The sequence below is a fragment of the Myzus persicae genome, unplaced genomic scaffold (assembly GCF_001856785.1).
Source record: "Myzus persicae strain clone G006 unplaced genomic scaffold, MPER_G0061.0, whole genome shotgun sequence".
NCBI classification, from domain to species: Eukaryota; Metazoa; Arthropoda; class Insecta; order Hemiptera; family Aphididae; genus Myzus; species Myzus persicae.
In genome coordinates this window covers 2,163,288-2,183,847 of record NW_019100468.1, presented here as the reverse complement: position 1 = coordinate 2,183,847, position 20,560 = coordinate 2,163,288, and the positions used below count along the sequence as shown (strand labels likewise).

Here is a 20,560-nt window from a genome sequence, read left to right as displayed (position 1 = left end):
TAATCAGATCATCTATTAACTTAAAATGTCGACCGAAAAAGACTGGAATCAAGACCAAATTCTGAAACTTATTGATTTAGTACAGCAAAGTGAGAATATTTGGAATCCAAGTCACAAACTATACAGAAATCGAATCCGAAGGACAGATTCAATCAATGAAATTGCCAACATCTTGGGTGTTTCACAGCAAGAAGTTGACAAAAAATGGAAAATTGTACAATCCCAATTTCGTAGGGAACAACATAAAGTAAATAGTAAAAAATCCGGCGCTGGAACCGATGATAATTACTCAAGTGCTTGGTATTTGTACAAGCCATTAAGTTTTTTGTCAGATAGAAATAAACCAAAACCTACTAGAGACACTTATAATATACAGGTAATAACAACATTATTTGAATAATTATTCTAAAAACAATGAATTGGTAGTTTTTAGTGGTTAATACTTAATAGTAAAATAGTTTATAGACAATACTACAGTAGAAAAATAAAAATTAAGCATAGAAGTAGGTAACTAAATACAATTTATTCAAATTCATCTTGCCAATAAACACGCCCTGTAGTTGCAAAATAACGAGCAAATCGTTCACGAGTTTCATGTGCAGCTGCTGTTGATTTTCGTCCACATTTTTTCAATGGTAAAAGTGACGTGGTTTCCGACGAATCACTCCTCCAAGTTCCTTTTTTTAAAGTTCGATTTTCAAAGTCTTCGGTGTCAAAAATATCTGGTGGACAATATAAATTTTTTGACGACTCACTCCGTCTTAAAAAATTATGCAAATGGACGCACGCTAAAACAATAGAATTTATTTTTTCTGGTTGTAGTAATGACGGTTTTCTTAAAACTCGAAAAACTGAAGCCATTATGCCAAAAGTATTTTCTACGACACGTCGTGCCCTTGATAACCGATAATTAAAAGCTCTCTGTGGTGAACCTCGTAAATGAGTCCCAGGAAAAGGTTTCATTAAATTTTCCTTCAAGGGAAAAGCATCATCGCATACAAAAACATACGGAGATTTTTCTTGTTGTCCTGGAAGTGCTTTGGGCGATGGTAGGTTTAAAGATTCATTCAAAATTTTTTTGGCCAATATGGAATTATTAAATACGCCTCCATCTGATATTCTGCCTTGACACCCAATACTTGCAAAAATAAAACAATAATGTGCGTCCACTGCAGCAAGTAAAACAACGCTAAATGACCCCTTGTAATTGAAATATTCAGTGCCACTATTAAAAGGTGCTTGCATTACGATGTGTTTACCGTCAATTGCACCGACACATTGCGGAAAATTCCATAATTCATCATAGTCATTAGCTATTAATTCCCATGCGTTTGATGAATTGGGCATCTAAAAATAATTTTTATTTGTTTATAGTACATTGCAAAATGTTGTTAAAATAATGTTAATAAATCATTATATAATTTTCTGTGTTTCCTCTCCTTCACCACCAACCAAGCAAGAAAAAATTAATTTTATCTTTAATACAGTTCAATAATTGCATTGCTTTATATTAAAAATATACAATTTATGTTGTAAATTGCAGTGGAAAATTCTATATATTTAATATTAGTAGGTACATTTTTTTTAAACAAAATTACAAATTAACTAAATTTTTAGTTTATATAATTTATAATTCCTACTTACAATACAAACAATATTTTAATAAAATTAATGTTACTCCTAAATAATTTATATTATATTATATTGTTATACATTTAATGATTTGTTTATTAATAGTATTAGATTATAAAAAAATGATATTATATTATATTATATTATTCATATAATTATTTTTTTCAGTTCTTATATATTATTTTCTTAAATTCTTAAACTTAATAATGACTCATTATTTTTTATTTCAATTAATTTTAGATTCTGAGCGGAGAGATGTATTGACTTTATAATGAAGTGGTTTTTTTAATTTTTTTATAAATTATCAATAAAATTATAATATAGGCTAAAATGAACATGGAAATGGGTATGCATCTAATTTTACATATATTTACATAAATAGGTATTATTATTGTTTAGGAAGAAACAGATAATGAAGATGTCTTGGAAGATGACTTCATCGTGGTAGATAGTGTTGATGGTGATGGGAATGTTACAGAACGACCAAAGAGATTTGCTTCGCCAAAACAAAAAAAAAAAAAAAATTAAAACAGATGAAGATCCAAGGGTAGATGAGGTTTATTCTATTTTGAAAACGTACTCAGAAAAAAGTAAATTGAAGGACAACGCGACTACTTATGGGGAACACGTCGCTAACAAACTTAGATCTTATTCAGATTTTATTCGTTTAAATACAGAACACAAAATTAACTATATTCTTCACGAATCGGATATGTTAATGCTACAACAAAATAATCAACCTGACTATTCTATACATTTTCCCGGTCCATCTTCAAGTAATAATTCTTTTATTCCTTTACATTCTATTGGTACATCTTCAGGTAATACAAATACACTTTCTCCTTTATCCTTATATTCTGCACCATCTTTTACTCAAAATAATAATTTCAGTCCATTACCCTCCTCCAGCGTACCACTTACACCAACACATGAAACCATTTTAAATACACAAGAAAACGCTTCACCATATTACAATATTAATTAATTTTAAAAGTTATACGACGGATTTTTGCTACCGCTCGCGCTATAGTGAAAGTTAACCACGTGCTTTATTCCAGGTAGGATTCCTTTTTTTTTTTTAATTTTTCTGATGCTGTTTTATTTTAATTAATAATACTAATTTATGTTAATTTTTCATACAAAATCTTATTTATTATTATATAGGTAATATAATTTATGAATAATATACCTATGTCCAAAAGTGATTACAATTATTATTTTTTGTTTTTAATAAAATTTTAGCCATTATTTAATAATTTTTGTTTTTATTTACCTATTATAATAAAACTTTTTGTACCTTTATCATTTATACATATATTTTATCTACATATTATTGGCATTATAATATTATTCATATTATGATGTCAAAATAACTTATATTTAAGTATTTAATATTTACCTGAACGTATGATTTTAGCGCTTCAACAATAGCTTCACACACTTCTGGTACTATATTAGATATTAATTGTTTGGAAATTTTAAAAAGATACATTAAACTTGTATACGAATCACCAGTAGCCAAAAAACGTAATGTTACCGCCAGCCTCACATTTGGTGAAATAGTTTCTCTTAGATGAGTAATATCCTTCCCAATTTGAGGACCAATAACTTCAAGCAATGATTCAAAATCTGTTGGCGACATTCTTATAAAGTTTTTGAATCCTGGATGCTCAAGACTTAAATCATTTAGTAGATCATTGCCATTATAACGACTTCTACTTTCAAAAATTGTACGTTGCCAACAACAACATCTTTTATGAAAAGATTTTTTTTTTTTTGCTTGAGAAACTAAGGATGTAAAAACAAACGCTGCACTTGCAATAATTATATCTTCGTCACTCATATTGAAAAAAAAATTAAAACGGATTTTTTTTTTTTTAAATTGGCAATTTGTTCACTCCGCACTAGATGTAGGTTCCTACTAAAATGAAATAAATAATACGAATGCGAAATCTTTAAGTTGCCAATTTAAAAGGCGGTAAATCTTTGTGTATTTTGAACGAATATTGTTGTCTAACATTTTAAAGTACAGTAGCATTGGTTCGTCGAGCCAGGAAATATTCTCAACGAACATGTTCGACAACAATGTTCGTCCTAGTGTGGACCCGGCTTAATGTAAGACGTAAATAACACCCACGAGTACGACTTCCTCTTAATGCAAGTTATTTTTCATTCCTGCGATGGCCACAATATTTCTCACCGTTCATCGACCAATTTGTTAGGATGCCGAAGTCCGAGTTCATGGATGGCCACGACTGCTCCAAGAGTCCTAGACCACATTAGCTCGGATTGCGGTTTCGAATTTAATGGCCTCAATCGAACACTGACCACATTAGATCCAAGTGCGATGCCTACCTCAGATCAAATTTCTCATCAGTTTTGTGTTTGTCTGGGTAATATCTTAGTAATAATAGCACTTGCTTGATGCGGCCATTTATGCATTTCGCCGGCAGTCACACATCCGGCGACCGGCGCAGGCACTCACCTTCGTTGGAAATTCACTTATTAGAACGATGCGTTTGATTATTGCCATTGGTTACATACTTAGCCCGTTTTATTGTTTGAAAAATAAAATGTATAAATATTGTAATGCAGTAATCGCCGAGTTCCACACAACTCACTCTCGGCCGTTATCACGCGGTCATGTCACACGCACACACGCGGTGCGCCCGAGACCAAAGTGCTGAACCAGCATCGACCACTCGCTGTCGGTATCGTCTGGCAGCAGTGCCCACACCGGTCAGTCAGTCGTCGTCACACCATCTCGCTCGATCGTGAAATTATTTTTTACAGCGACACGTAACTCACTCGTGTGCGCCGTCATTGTAGTGTGTACTGTTGTACGATGATCACATAGTTATATCAACACCGCATACCTACGTTTTAAAATATTATTTTCATTTAAATCGTTTGGCGTTCCGTATAGTAAAAAAACGCGTTTCTCGTCGTGGACTGTACTACTATTATCGCGTACGTCTTATATTGTTCATCGTAATCCGCAGTTTGGTCTTATACAGCATTTCGTCTGTATACCACGATTCTCATACCGATGGATACCTAACCTTCGGTGATGCTTGAACTCGTCGTGTATAAATATTATTAACACTTTCGGCTAGCTCGAGTCCGCCGCCGCTCCACCACGATGGCCGTGCTGGTCAGACTTCGAGACACCGTGGTGTCCATATCGGCGGCCGATTCGCTGAAAATGTTCGCACTCTCCGTGGTCTGGGGCTCGTGGATCGTCGTCAAGAAGGCGGCCGCCAGGGCCTTCAGCCCGCTGTGGTCGGAAGCCGGCGGTGGCCACGGGAACAGCAAAGACGCGGCCGCCGGTGCCGGTGGCAAGGCCGTCCACCGGGCGCCCATCAGGGACCGTCCGCCGCCGTGTCTGTCCACTACGGTTTACGGTACCCACTCGTACGTCAAAGTCAAGGTTACATAATAATAATATGCAATACTGCAATATCATAATATACCTAACCTGTATAATATATTGGGCATACCCATTGGCGGAAATTCGGCGGGGGAGGGGGAGGCCTAGCCCCCCTCGAAAGTCTTTCAAGTCCCCTTAAAACAAATAAAAAGTAATTGTAATTGTCCTCCCCCTCCCCTCATTGTTGTAGGTACCTGATTTCCATCTATGGGTATACCTACTTATTTTCAAACTTATACTTATGAGTTATGAAGTTATAAAAATCGATTTTTTTTTTTTTATTCTGCGACTTATCACAGGTCGCCTAACCAATATAATGTCTACATTTCTTAACACCGTGTTTTGGATACCGTTTTTCATCGCCGGCCGTCTACTTTATGTCTTAAACTCTGCAGAAGTCTTGGTCCCGTCATGTCGCACTGACATTCAATATCTGCGAAGTTCGGCCAAGGGGGGATTATACAATTGTTTAATCTCTAGACACGGTGAGCATTAATATACGTAATAAATTATACACTAATCATCAACATTTTTCAGTTTTTTTCCAACAGAAAATATTATTTATTTTTCAACTTAATTTAATATTAATTCGGCATTTTTTTTTATTATATACATAATTAATAATTATAAACGAGGTTAAACACTTAAGGCCTCCCCCCCCCCCTTGGTTGGTTCCTAGGAGTTCCAACTATCTAAAATACGTTGTTGCCAGTGTTAATATTTGTAATATGCATGACTCACATCATAGATACGGGCACACAATATACACATTGTAATATTGTAAATAATATATACATTTGTATACAATGACGGATAGGATTATAATTACTGGCCTACCGAGTTTTAGGCTTTTTACCCAGCCGAAAACCCGTTATAAAATGGGTTAGAACAATTTAGTTTATCCAAACTATTAAAATATATTGTGTCCAGCCAACCAGTTAAAGAACTCGTCAGTATTTTTGGAGCTTGTGTAATTTACATAATATTATATATTTATCTATTTTACTATATTATAACAGCATACAGAAATGTTACGGTGCGCCAAACTTGGAGGATTGCAAATAAGTCAGTGTCCTCTGTAATATTATACGCCTGCAGTAATAGTCAATAAACATTTATGTTTTCGAATACAAAGCTAGTTGTATATTTTTGGCAATGGTTAGATTATATAAAATATTTATAGAAATATAATCGTTATAGGTATTCAGAAATAGATAAAAATTAATACAAAACTTTTTGGGCTCGGGATCTTGATCATCCGATGTGACGGAACTGTCAAGCACCCCCCTTCCCCACCCCCGCAACACCAACATTTAAAAGTACATATCTAATAATATGCTTGGGTCCAATTCTAATTCGATTACTTATAATATAGTAGGTACCTGCATAATATAATTTAATGGTATTATGTGTAATACTTTAATAGTATATCAGTATGAACTATGAGAGTATGACAGCAGTGAATATATTATTATATTATATTTATTACTTCAATACCAGCTAGCTATTTCCTATTCTCAATACGTTTACACAAAATAATGAATAATATCATTTATACGCGATATGTAGTTTTTTTGTTCAATATTGTACCTAAATTGTGGGCTGTGGCTGTATTTATATTGAATTATTATACCTGAGTACATATTATACACACATTTATAACGCTGAAAACGACCATAACTTACGTACAACACAGAAAAAAGAAATAGGTAGGTACATGCAACATACAGCCCGTGCAAGGTACATCGATTTCAATAATAGATATAATTATCTATAATTTTGTATCACGACGACGACTGCCTCGACAACCTGCGCGGCTGCGCGATTTATTTTATCATATTGTTTCATTAATTTCTTAAGTGGTGAATGCTCTCCCTCATTTTTCTCTTTAATAGTAGGTACATTTGTTAATTCTGATTTTTAGAATTGCTAAGTATACCTAAAGACCATATTTTTAAATTCCTGACATTTGTTATACCTACAACCTACTAAAGGAGTGTCCTGTGGCAGTGTGACCCTTTTTTTTACTGCAAATTATTTAGCGAGCGGTTTTTTTGAAAGTTTTGATGTATCTAAATCAAAATTCTAATGAGTAGTTTTTAGGTTCTTAAAACATTTATACTTAGATAATAATCCTTACAATTAGTTATAGAAAAATATAAAATATAAACTATATGTTGTATTAGATGTAGTATTTAAATATTCTTAAATAATTTATATGGATAGATCAATAGTAATAACTAATATTCTAAAATCATCGAAGTCCCCATATTATCTACTTATCCCATTTGTCATTATCATAGATATTAGATAGGTAATATAATCCTTAGTAGGTCCACGAAGTTATATAGCTCAAAAACTACTTGTTCGAAATTTAATTTAGATACATAAAAATATCTGCTAAATATTTAAAAGTGAAAAAGGGGGGTTCCTATTTGAAAAATAGAAGTTTTCATTGTCACAGGATCATCCTTAAGTGGTACAAAAAAATCTCAAGTTTTCGAAAATATGGTCTTCAGATGTATTTAAAAATTCCAAAAATCAGAATTTCATTACATGTGTAATTAAAGTATAAAAATAGGCTTAAGGATTAAAGGCTTACCCCATGCTTAAAGAATCATCCTGTATAACGCATATATAATAATACAATAGTTGCTTTTTTTTTTTTAAATAATGCATTTTCAACTACAAAGTGGTATATTACAATCGTCTGTTATCCAATTATTAGCTATAATAGAGTGTGATATAATACCGCCATAATTGAATAATTTATGATTATAAATATAAACATAAGTACATAATATTTTTTTTTTAAACATATAAATATTTTAACAATCGAATATAGAACGGTGTTGACAGAGCTTGAAGGAAATTTCGTACCTATGTTGAGTTGTTTTAGATATTAATTTTTAATTAATATTGCAAATTGTTTTTAGGCACAATTGTATCAAATATCAATTATTGTAAATGTATAACTTATAAGATTCTGATTACATATTCGATTTTATGACAAAAATCTATACATCAAACGTATTGTTAGTTCGTTTGAAGTTTGAACCAATCCATTTATTCAATTGAAATTTATAATTTCTATATCAGCATAATATTAATGTAATATATATCATATTAAATAACCACGTCTAAAAAGCTATTATAAATTATTTTTTTTTAATATATAACACCATGTACTTTAAAAACCGTGTAAACATTCATAAGGCTCTCGTGAATAGTAATAAATACTAATATTATGGTGAAACACACCCTCTGTATATATGATCCATATTGACAAACATATAAAAGTCAATAATCTTTTTGTTTCTACGACGCTTCGTAACGAAAATTTAAGTCACCGTCATTGAAGATGTTTCACATCGAAAATCACAAGAAACCTAAATTTGAAAATATTAAATGCCACATTTTTTATACCCATTACTCGTTGACAGTAATTGCATACTGAGTAGATGAGTATATCATAAATTGTTACTAAAATAAAAATGTGCTATAAAATATGAGGCGGTACATATATTATATTAAATATAATATGATATTAATAAACAAATTTTAGACTCCAGATATTGGACAGACAGGAATAGGTGTAGGTACTGACCTACTGTAACTTTTAGCTTTCATTGATCACGTTCGTGTAAAAGTGTATAATACCTGTATAATCAAGGCCGTATCCAGAAAAAAAAATCGGGGGGGAGGGAAGGGTCCAAACTCTGTAATATTTATGTCGGTATTAAAAATAAATATTTATTTAGTTAAACATTTGTACATACTATTTAGGAAATTTCGGGGGGAGTCCGAACCCCTTGGACCCCCCCTCAGATACGGCCTTGTGTATGATACATGTGACATTTGTGTATTGGTATTCTGCCCTTTAGGATTATTTTCAGCGAGTTACAAATTCCTCGTGTAATTTATTAACGCAGCTTCGGTCATTGTGCACAGTTGTGTCTTAATCGAAAAATTGGATTCGTGTAGTGGCAATGATAAAAATGTTAATCATACATCAAACAACATTTATTTTGTTTTTTTATACAATTAATTCTGCATCTCTACAGATTGAACCATGTTGATGAATAAAAATTAAAAATTAAAACCTAAATAAATGCATTGGCTGGAGATCCTCCTGTCTTTTTTATTTTCTATTGTTGACTGTTGTCATATATGTGCACGTATGTAACACAATATTAAAAACTAATGCTAAACAAACTCTCACTCAGACATGTTCTCAGAAACAAAAACAACTATAATTTTGAACGCGTTGCTCGGTCTGTAACAATTTAAAAAATGTGCTGAATTTAGCTATGTTAAATGATAATGTAAAATTATTAATGATTCATCATAATGGGTCAACGTGAAACACAATAAAATTACTAAAGTGATTAAACCGAAGATCCACTCATTTTGCACTGCAACTGCACTGCTATTGCGTTGCTTTGCTGCGGCCGGCCTTAAAGTAATAAGACTCAAATTTACATGAATTAATATTCTTATATCTTGAAAATTCACAAGTTCCAACCTTAGGTACTGCTAACAACTATTATTATTATTTATTTATAAATGAAAAAAAATAAGTCTTGGCGTCTATGGCCATTGGCATCATACAAAGAGTTTTAAGGTTAACAATTGCTTAAGATGCACTATGCAGTATTTACATAAACAAATTACAGATTACAAATTATTGATAAGATTGGTCTTAATTAAGAAGGCTATCGTTTGACTTATGTTATCTGGGTGGAGGGCTTCCGAAATAATATTTTATTATTTTTTATTTAGGGTGTTAAATTGCATTACGTTGAATGTGGTGACCCCGATGGAACGGTTGTTCTTTTGCTACACGGATTCCCATCTTGTTGGATTAGTTGGCATCATCAAATACCCACTTTGTCAAAACATTTTCGGTAAGTATAGGTACCTATTTATTTTTAATTACTCCCTATAGTTTTATTAGAATAGATAATTATTATGAGTATAGACGAGTACTGTACTAGAGCCGTAAAATAAAAATTCCAAAAAAAATTTAATATTTAATCTTAAAATTAGTGCAAAATCATGATAAATTATTTTATTTTAATAAATCTCTGTCAAAATTAAATTTTTTGTCGTTCTTTTCTTTTACCATATTGTATTATTTGTGTAACCTTTTATTTGAGAAAGATTACAACCAAATGTATTAGACACGTGCATAAAACTCAATTTTTATTTGAAATTTTATATATATCGAATAATTTAATTAGGTATTCCTTTTAATTCACAGGAATCATATTGCAGTCGGACTTGGTTAACTCAAAGTGTAAGTGATTGGCAAAAAAATCGAGATATTAACGATTTTCAGTTGAAAAAGTAGCAGTTAACTAGTTCGACTGTAATTAAAAAATAAATTGTTTTTGAATATATATATATTGTATTAGGTATATACATTATACCTACAAGCCCTATTATAATATTATTGTAGTAAAGTCATATTAAATACATTGTATTACATAGTATATAATATATACTATGTAATACAATGTATTATAAGATATAACTACCTAATAGGTATTTGTAATATGTAATTTAGAGACTTTATACATTCTATATTGATAATACATATTTATTATATAAATTATTTTATGTTCTTAACATAATTTTACTTCATAATTATAATGATATATAATACGAATATTATTGAACATTGGTCTAACACGTACCTACTGCAATACCTACCTTATTTTTATTTACACAATTTATTCGAACTAATAGGTATGTTAAGAGTTTATAAATAGTATTTGTTTTGAGTCTACAATTATTAAAACAATACTGTTGTTGAATATAATATATAATAATATTATCCATGGGTAAATGTTTTTTTTTAAATTTTAAAGTCGCTTTTTGCACGTTTTTCAGTAGTTAGTACAACCTACTCAGAATTGAATATTAAAACAAAATATGACCTCTATATAGAATATGTTACATTCATGATTTATGAATACTTCTTATTGAAATGTAATGTTCATATTTTAGCTCCATTAATATTTCAGATTATTAATTTAATATTAGTATATATAAATAAAATAATAAATAAACTTTCTTGTTTTAAAAAGTAAAAATTTCAGAAATCATATTAGTAATATAGCGGTATGCGATGTTTACCAGGTACTATGTGTCTACGTGCAATTGCAATTTTTTTTTCATAAACATTGATAAGTTTATTATGTATCTATATATCCTTAAAACACTTATTCTAAACACTAAACAGTAAACACCATATAACTTTATACATCTACAGTAGACGTATAATACATACTATATATGAACTCGCAGTAAAACATATTGTTTTAAAGCAAAACCGCCCATTTTCGTACTATCAAATATTTTTTATTTTTTCATTAGTTTTAGTGGACTAATTTTCTACTTTAAAAATTGTCGACTGATGATATTTTGAATGTTTGATATTATTATTAATTGCGTGTGCATAACATGTGAAATCATTTTTATTTATCGGCTAATTGAGCCTAGTGAGATGGGTCTTATGCAAATAATAAATTGGTATAATATCTAACATTTAAAATGTTATTAGCCAGCTATTACGCACACAGTTTACTTACAAGAAGTAGGCCTGAACATTTAAATTCAGAGAACAAATGCAAAGAAAAATAATCGGTGGTAAAAATGGGCGGTTGCCTAGTTGAATGGAGTTGTGCGTTGCATAAACGAAGCTTGAGTTGGTATTTAACAATCAAATAAAACCAATCGCATAAATGATAAATGTGTATACTTTTTTGTATCTCGACGAATAAAAAATCTTGGTTTAAACTGTTTAAAGTGTAAAACAGTGCAGGCGTACCCAACGAACACGATAATCGATATTCAATATCATAATATATACTTACATATTGTACAGTTATGTACAAATTAAAATAATATGTCAATATGTGTAATATCATAATACTACTCTTATTGTTTGTTAATTTTAATTTAAAATTATGATGTACCTAAATAATAAAGATGGTACTCATAAATTAACCAACTTTAAAATGTAGTATAGCCTTGCATCAGTTGTATTGTCTACGCACTACACAATTATTAATAATGTTATTATCAGTTGCCATTTTTTTAACCATGACTTAAACTAGTACCTATATTGATATTATTAGATACCTATTACTATTATTTTATTTTTCTGTTTCGTTTACAGTATAGGTAATCTATGTTATTTGATGCTTATACAACAAATGCATTATTGAAAGCCTTAATTAATTTATAAATACATTATGTAGATGCTTGTCTTATATTTAGTAGTTTATACAAACTGTTATTTTATACACCAAGTCAATTTTATAAACTATAACACCTTATACGTTTCCAATTAATTATATCCAATTAGTAGAAGAAAGAAAATAATTATAATACCTAATTAGCTATTAGTATCTATACCTAATGGTAATACTTTTGATAATCAAGCGTTTATTAAAAATAGTCTAGGTATTTATCAATAGGTAGGTGTGTATGAACCCATGTTTAATGCATTCAATTTACTGTAATTAATATTTAATAATATATTTATGCATAAAGTATTAAAAACTATTTTTGAAATGTGCATGAATTATGTAAATTAAGGTTACAATTTAATACTAATCGAAATTTGGCCTTTGCATGACCATACCGGCGAACTATATAATAATACAATAGTATATTACTGTATTATACGTCTTAATAATAAATCAATATGATAGTTGATTACAATACATTTTAGCATTAGTAATTATTTACTAATATATTATATTATTCTAATAAAATACTTAATTAAATTTATTGTTTTAATATATTATTAATCGATTTTATTAAGAGAGCATAACAAAAACAATTTATAAGATGTTCAACAAATTGATCAATTTTGAAGGCATTCCGAAAAATTGTAGGTCCCTATTTATAAAAAAAATTGTTTACATACATTTGTTAAGAAATTACAAGTTTCACCATGACTGCAGTTTTAACCACAGAATAGATTTGATCTATTTAGTGGTTGAACTGAGCAGCTTCTACTTAAAAATAGGTAGTATATAAGTGAGATTTGCTGAAAACGTGTATTTAACATTGTACATTCGCTAATCGATGTTACAATGATGCTACCTACTATAAAAAATATACTGCTATATTAATCTGACTGTAAATTTGAAGTTTATGGCCCGGAAGCCGGAAGTAGGTATATGTATTATGTACTTACTAAAGACTACCAAAACATACATGCATTGACACGCTGTATTATGAGATGAAATATGTTCTTACTTTTTTTTTACTGAAATATTAGAAAATTAATTTCAATTTTGTTGACTGGTAATTCAATTTTTTATACATTCAAAGATTAAACTTAACTTGTAAATAGAAAAAATTAGATAAATTATGATAAAATAATATAAATGCATAATATATTTCTGTCTGAAACATTACAATTTACAAGTGAAAATTCTAATTAATTTTCAAATATAAATGTGTTCCGGTCGTCTTCGTTTAATATTAAATAATAATATTAAGTTTACTTTTATAGTGATCCTAGTTTAAAATCAAAGATGTGGCACCAACAATTATTTACATTTTGTGATTCAGAGTTATTGTACCTATTTCAGTGTGATTGCAGTAGATCTTAAGGGTTTTGGCGATTCCGATAAACCTTCAGCACGCAAAAGTTATCGAGTTGAAAATCTGGTCAACGAGCTAGCCGTGTTTTTGTCAATGCTTGGAGTGGACGGCCGTAATAAATGTCACGTAATCGGCCATGACTTGGGCGCTCTATTGGGCTGGTATCTGGTACATCTGTGGCCCAAGTTCGTATCGAAATTTGTAGCCATTTCATGTCCTCATCCCAATGTTCACTGGGAGTACTTACCTTCGTCGAGTTTCTTTAACAAAAAGTAAGTTGATCTGATAATACCAGAAATATCACATCAATTGTGAGCCTTATAACCGTACATAGGTATTGTACCCATATATAAATATGCGAAATCTTAACAAAGAGTTATGGTAGCGTATTCCAAATTTGATATTTACGCTTTATTATCGATTATTTAGTTCGCTATTGGTTTCGTAATTTATCATGCGTCATATTGAATACTTACTTCAACTCAAAGTAGGTGATTTTATTGACCTCCCACTCTAAATTGTTGTAAAATTCTCCACTTCAAATATTTATAAGTTATAAGTTATAACTACCTAATTAGTAATTATCTACTTGTTCAAAATATATTAAAACTCTGCTTAGGATTATACAATTAAAAATGGAAGTTGCAACACACAAAATGATAACGATAATAAGTAGTAAAATATATCTATTGTTTTTCAAACATTTACAGTTTTATTTGTAGGTTTACACTATATTCATCCAGTTACAGATTAAGACAGAAATTAGTGATTTATTGATTCAAATATTTAACTACTAGTACATCTCTCCGAATTCCGAGTCCCTGAAAAAATTGAATTTTTAAATGGATACCTCGGTGATAGAACAGTACCTACTACCTACGTTATTACATCTGATGAACTTGATTGAGTACGACAGAATCTTAACCGTATAATGTAAAATGTAGATTATAATATAATGAGAATTTGGGAGATACGACTGTTGTGTAATGCGTACCATAGGTATAATGTTTGTCTATTTAGACTTTATCTAGTCGAGTGTATGTAGTATAAAATTAAATAAATAATATTACAATATAAAAACAAAATTGCACATTACAGGCAAAGGTTTTTAGGTAGATGGTTATTGCTTATTAGTTATTACTTATTAGTATAAGTATTAAGTCCTAAGAGTCCAATAAACTCAAGAAAAGAAATATAGATGATTAATTAAACGTCGACGTTTTTATCCAGAAATTAATTTTATCATATTATAGTTGGATTTGCTTCAGTCAACTTCCTTATCTACCGGAAATGGACGCTTTGGAAAGTGATTTAAAAATAATCAACCAGTGTTATCAACACCTATCTAAAAATAAGAAAAGTGATGACTTATCTTACATCGAAGCATATAAATATACGTTTTCAAGAACAGGTGATCATAATTTAATACAAATAAATAATAACGATGGCTATTAATTTTGGACATTACTTAAGAGGATGTCAGTATGTCACGCAATATTTGTTTTCTCAGACCCAAGGGCAACAAAAATAAATTGCCTTCACCTAAAATCATTTCTTATGATTTTTGAATAATCTTAGAGTAAAATTACCTGTCACAAAAATTGTAGAGGATAATAAGTCTGAGGGTATGACATAACGTTTTTATATTTCATCAGTATTTGACTTTCAAAATAGGTAAAAAAAATTTTGTAAATTTAAATGCTGTTTAAATTGTTTTAAGACAATATTCAGACAAATCAATATTTCATGCCTTCAAAAACATTATCCTCTATCGTTTTTGTAATGTCTGATTTTACACTAAGATTAATCAAAAATATTTAAAAAAATGATTCTGCGTAATTGCGTTTTGTCTTTGTTACGCGTGGGCCAATGAGAAAAAACAAATTGTGCCCTGACAATTGATATCCTCTCAATCCATCTTATTATAAATGTAATTAATATTACCCTAGCTTAATGAAATATTTGTATTTTCTTTAGAGGATTGGACGGGTGCTATAAATTATTTTAGAAACTTACCATTCTACAGAATCGAGCCTCGGAGTAATAATGATTCTTTGAATAAAGAAGAAGACATGCTTCAAGTTCCGTGTCTGCTCATCATCGGTAGCAAAGATGTCAGTGTGCAAATGGAGAGTTTTATCAGATCCACAGAATTTCTAAGAACATCTACTGTAAGAATAATTGATAACGCATCGCACTTTCCCCATCAAGAGCAACCTAAAGCAGTCAATGATCTATTGACATCATATTTAGGTAAGTTTTAAGACTATTGTTATACTTATTTTATATAATTTGAACGAATAACAAAAGTTAAACTGTGAGTATAATATATTATGTGTGTATAACTGAAAAATAACTGATTTTATAAATGTATAATAAATATAAATGTATAGGTATATCCATATAATTCAAATGTTTAGTTATTCGTAAAAGCTATCCAAATTAATGCTTAAAATATAATATTATGCATAAATATAATGTAGGTAAATAATATAGGTACTTCACATTTCTACTGTGCTCATAAATGAAATATTTTTTTCAATTAATAATTAACCCTAATACCTAACCTAATAACTTATATTAGACTATTTAGGTACTAACTATACCACTATACCAGTGCAATAGATTCTAAGTGTAAAAATTATATTAACTTTAAGAATATTATTTAATATTTCTACTTTAATATAGATAATAGCCAATGGGTATTAAAGCAAGTAGGTATTATATTAGGTATCTAATACACGTGCATAAATTAATACATATCAAATTTTATAAGATTACAAATTACAATTATATTCTAAGGGTCAATAATAAGGTTATGAAAATATATACTAATTCTTAATGGTATGTACAAGAATAATTAATGTTTACAAGTTGAGAATAGTGTTAGAGTACCATTGTACCAATAGCTATTCCTATAACTAAATTATATTATAAATTAATAATATAAAAGTGATAAGCATATATAAATACGAATACCCCTTATACGTCTGCTTAGTTAAATTATTAATTAATTATTACATATAATTTTCTTTTCAATAATCTTACGAGTACGGAGTAGATAGGTATCTAAATATAGCAATGCGCAATGGCGTAAATATAATTTTTATCTGAGGGTAATTTTCATACGTAGTCGTTGTAACATTATTACGTTACGGCGATATAAAAACTACCCAGAATTTAAATTGATTAATCTTTATATAATATTATAACAGATTTTGTTACTGCCTTTTGGTGCTAAAATGACGGTGATATATGTATGAATTATGAGAGCACCTAGTTGCGGTACGATGGCGGTGGTGGAAAATCCTAGCAAATAGGATTGTATCGCCCTCTTTGCCGTCTTCCAAAAAAAATAATAACGTTCCAGTTTGATAATTTGGGAAATTTACAAAATTGTATGGTTGGGATTTACAAAGCTATATATATATTTAAAATATCTCAGTTTTAGTGTACCTCAGTCAATGGGCAAACCCTTATAACACTGGGACACCTAAGGCAAGTAGGTTCATGGACATCCTAACGGGAGCATTAGAGCTATTTCAGGAATATCTCGATCGGGCGACAGGCTTACAATTGTACATCCAAAGTTATACACCAAGTATTGCTTAATCCTTAATGTTTACCTCCTGGGAACATCCCACTACGACTTTCACAGGAAATTCCTATATTAGTCCCATTTGTATTACATAAAAGTACCTATTACTCAATTATTACTATTCATCCCGCTATATATATATATGTAAATATTATTTAAGAATCAGAAAATCTCTTTTTATATATACGTACAAGTATAATGTGTATAAAATATATACTTTTTGATAAGTGAATATAAAGTAAACAATATGTATTTAGTCTAAAATAATTAAAACATTATAGGTATATATGTACATACAAGAAGTACACTTTCAAATCTATTGTTAAATGTAAGAACCGACATACATGCAGAGTGATTCAAAAGTTATGTTCCAGCCATTTTATCATATAAATATTCAAAATAGTGAAAAATATATGGTACAAAAGTTTTTTGATTTAGAAACATCTATTATGATTTCATAATTTTATAATTATTTTTTCTGGGGGGGGGGAGTCAACTTTATAAATTCAAATGGAAACTCATACTTTTTTTTTGCAATCATAATGCGAAGACGTTTTTAAAAATTTAAAATAAATTTTAGTGCATGAACAACATGAAATAATGCAAAACTCAATGCTCGAGAGCTATTTAAAAATAGTACAGGAAATTGTGGTTATAAAACTTACTAAAGAATTATTGTTAATGTTGTAGTTATAAGTTATAACTTTTTATTTTATAATATAGATTTACACATCGTATCTAATACAGTGTCATCGAAATTGTGTGTGGCAAAAATATTGATGACCTAATATGACCAATGACCACGTATGAGTGTATGACTAATCCCCCCCCCCCATTTTTTCCACATGCAATTTGGTAGAACTTGTAGATACGATGTACCTATGTTTGTTGTATGTACACGTATTATATTTGCATAATATTATAGTGTCTAAATTAATGTATTTCTGTCACAGTTCGTGTAAAAGTAGTTCAAAAAATGCTGCAACCACAGAACTGTGGTGGTTTAGTTGGAAGAATGAAGGATATCGTTTCATCAACTGTTCAATATGGAACTACGTTAAAAGATTCAATGCAAAGAAACATTTCACCAATCTCGGCCAACACATCGTAGCGAAACTAATATTTTTATTAATTTACAAAACAGTGTTTTTATTGATGGTAGGCATTTATATTGTATCAAAATAATATTAACAATGAGAGAAATGTTATCATCCATAACACGTTTATTAATACAATTGTTTACTTAAAATATCTTTTAAAAATACTTAAAAAATTAATTGGTACTGTGAGCTCGAATATTATATATTTATCTACATATACATTCGTTCATAACACGTGTACCTAGGAAGTTAATTATGTATAGTTTTATCCAATGCTCTAGCCAGGGGGGCTTTGCCCCTTGAAATATCCAACTTATTGTACCCGGTAATACCTTTGCCCTAGCAATACAATTTTGAAGCCCTTCCTCCTCCGCCACCGAAAAAAATCCTGGCTTCGGTACTGGTTTTATCTATAGTGTTATTATTGTGAATTATTAATAAGATAAATTAAAATTAATATAAATTATAATATTATAATCGTATATTGTTATGCAACCCGATTGAGCATAATTAAACGTTTATAATACATAATCTGATAAACGATAGTAGGAAATATAACCTACGAATGAACAAATGTTCCCTTTGGTAAAGAAATGCCTAAATTATTTTATAAATGTACTTAATTACAAATGTGAATGTTTTTAAATTGGAATGTAAAGTGTAGTCTGTATATAACTATAATTTATAATTTTAATTAAATTTATTATTAGATATCTATTGAATTTACTATATTGCATAGGTTAGTACACCTACTTATGAAATGTGAATGACGAACCATTTTTTTTATATTTGTAATACAACGTGTTATAATTATTATTTATCTATTAATCATATAACTGCATATAGTCATTGATTGGTAGGTACTTTGAAACCAAATCTCAGGCATTATTCCTTTATGGGACTTCGAATATTTGGCAGGCGGGAAATGTCCATTCCCTCAATCCACCTATGTATTTAATTGAATACTATTAAAGGGATCATGTGGCGGACAGTTTTTTTTACACACAGTCACACACACTAATGATCACTTACTAGTTATTACGCACACATTTACAAGACCCGCTGCGTGCAATTAGAAAATTGCCTATTTCGATCCTCTTAAGAGGACCACATGTTTTGTCTCAGTCTTACAAGTATATATCATGGCACATTGTACGGTCTGAATAAGAAATTTAACTCCGCTATGTTTAATCTCGGATTGAATTGACCAATCATCAAATTTAGTAGTAAGAATATTATCTAGTCGATGACATAGGTTTTTCTTTGTACTTGTAATTTTAAAACGAGTTATGAGCATTTTAAGATGTGCAAACAATTTACTGTTTTAGCATTTACTATTTGCAAATGGACATTTGGTTCAGTATAGGGGTTGTATGTTCCAGTATAGGCAATATTATAGGATTTTACGATTGGGTCGTACAAGTGTGTGCGTAGTAAATTATCATTAGCTTGTGTATAATCCCCACCAATCGACCTACATAATAAGCACCCTCATGTACATTTCATTTCATCTTTATTCATTAGATAAAAAAATATTCAAAACCTATTTATGAATGTGAAATAGCCTAACGTCTGTCAAACATAATTACTTCCAATAGTTCGATTTCAAAAATTTAAAGATATTTGAATGCATTAGCAAGTTTACTTTGCATCGTTCAGAGCACTTTTTCAAGTTCAACAAAATTTTGACGAGAATAAATATTTTACGGTTACAATTCATTGATGTTTGATTTAATTATTTATCATAATTTTTTCTTAGAATTAGTCTTGAATCATTTAAATTTAGTTAATTATGTAACCTTTTAAATATTAGAATACGGTTTGTATTGTTTGTAATATAAATATATAAAATTATATAAATTATAAATGCACTATATATTTATTCCTATTAAAACCCCCACACAATTTATATTATAATTTTTTTAACTATTCAAGTGTGAATTTATAAAACATTTTACAGTACAGGGTCCGGTAAAAAGACTTCCCATATTTTAAAAGGCAATTACAAATAAATAAACAATTTAACAGAACAATTGTATTACATTTTTTAAATTTAATACTATGCCATTTTTTTTTTACATTATCCTATCAGGCAATCCAAGGGCAGCTGCATGTTTAAGTGCTGAACGCCTTGGAGATTGCTGGATAGACGCACTAACACGTGCCACATTA

General features: G+C 29.8%; 2 protein-coding genes across 2 annotated transcripts; both read left to right on the top strand.

Moving 5' to 3' along the window:
• The first annotated feature begins 25 nt into the window (after positions 1-25).
• On the top strand, positions 26-488 carry LOC111027371. Its single transcript, XM_022305776.1, has 2 exons — positions 26-376; positions 459-488. Exons 1-2 carry the CDS (start codon positions 26-28, stop codon positions 486-488), a joined length of 381 nt encoding a protein of 126 aa, XP_022161468.1.
• Positions 489-4,355: 3,867 nt separating this feature from the next.
• Positions 4,356-20,152, top strand: LOC111042598 (epoxide hydrolase 4-like). Its single transcript, XM_022327296.1, has 6 exons — positions 4,356-5,062; positions 9,845-9,969; positions 13,678-13,962; positions 14,944-15,101; positions 15,668-15,943; positions 18,242-20,152. Exons 1-6 carry the CDS (start codon positions 4,775-4,777, stop codon positions 18,397-18,399), a joined length of 1,290 nt encoding a protein of 429 aa, XP_022182988.1. The 5' UTR covers positions 4,356-4,774; the 3' UTR covers positions 18,400-20,152.
• The last annotated feature ends 408 nt before the right edge of the window (positions 20,153-20,560 follow it).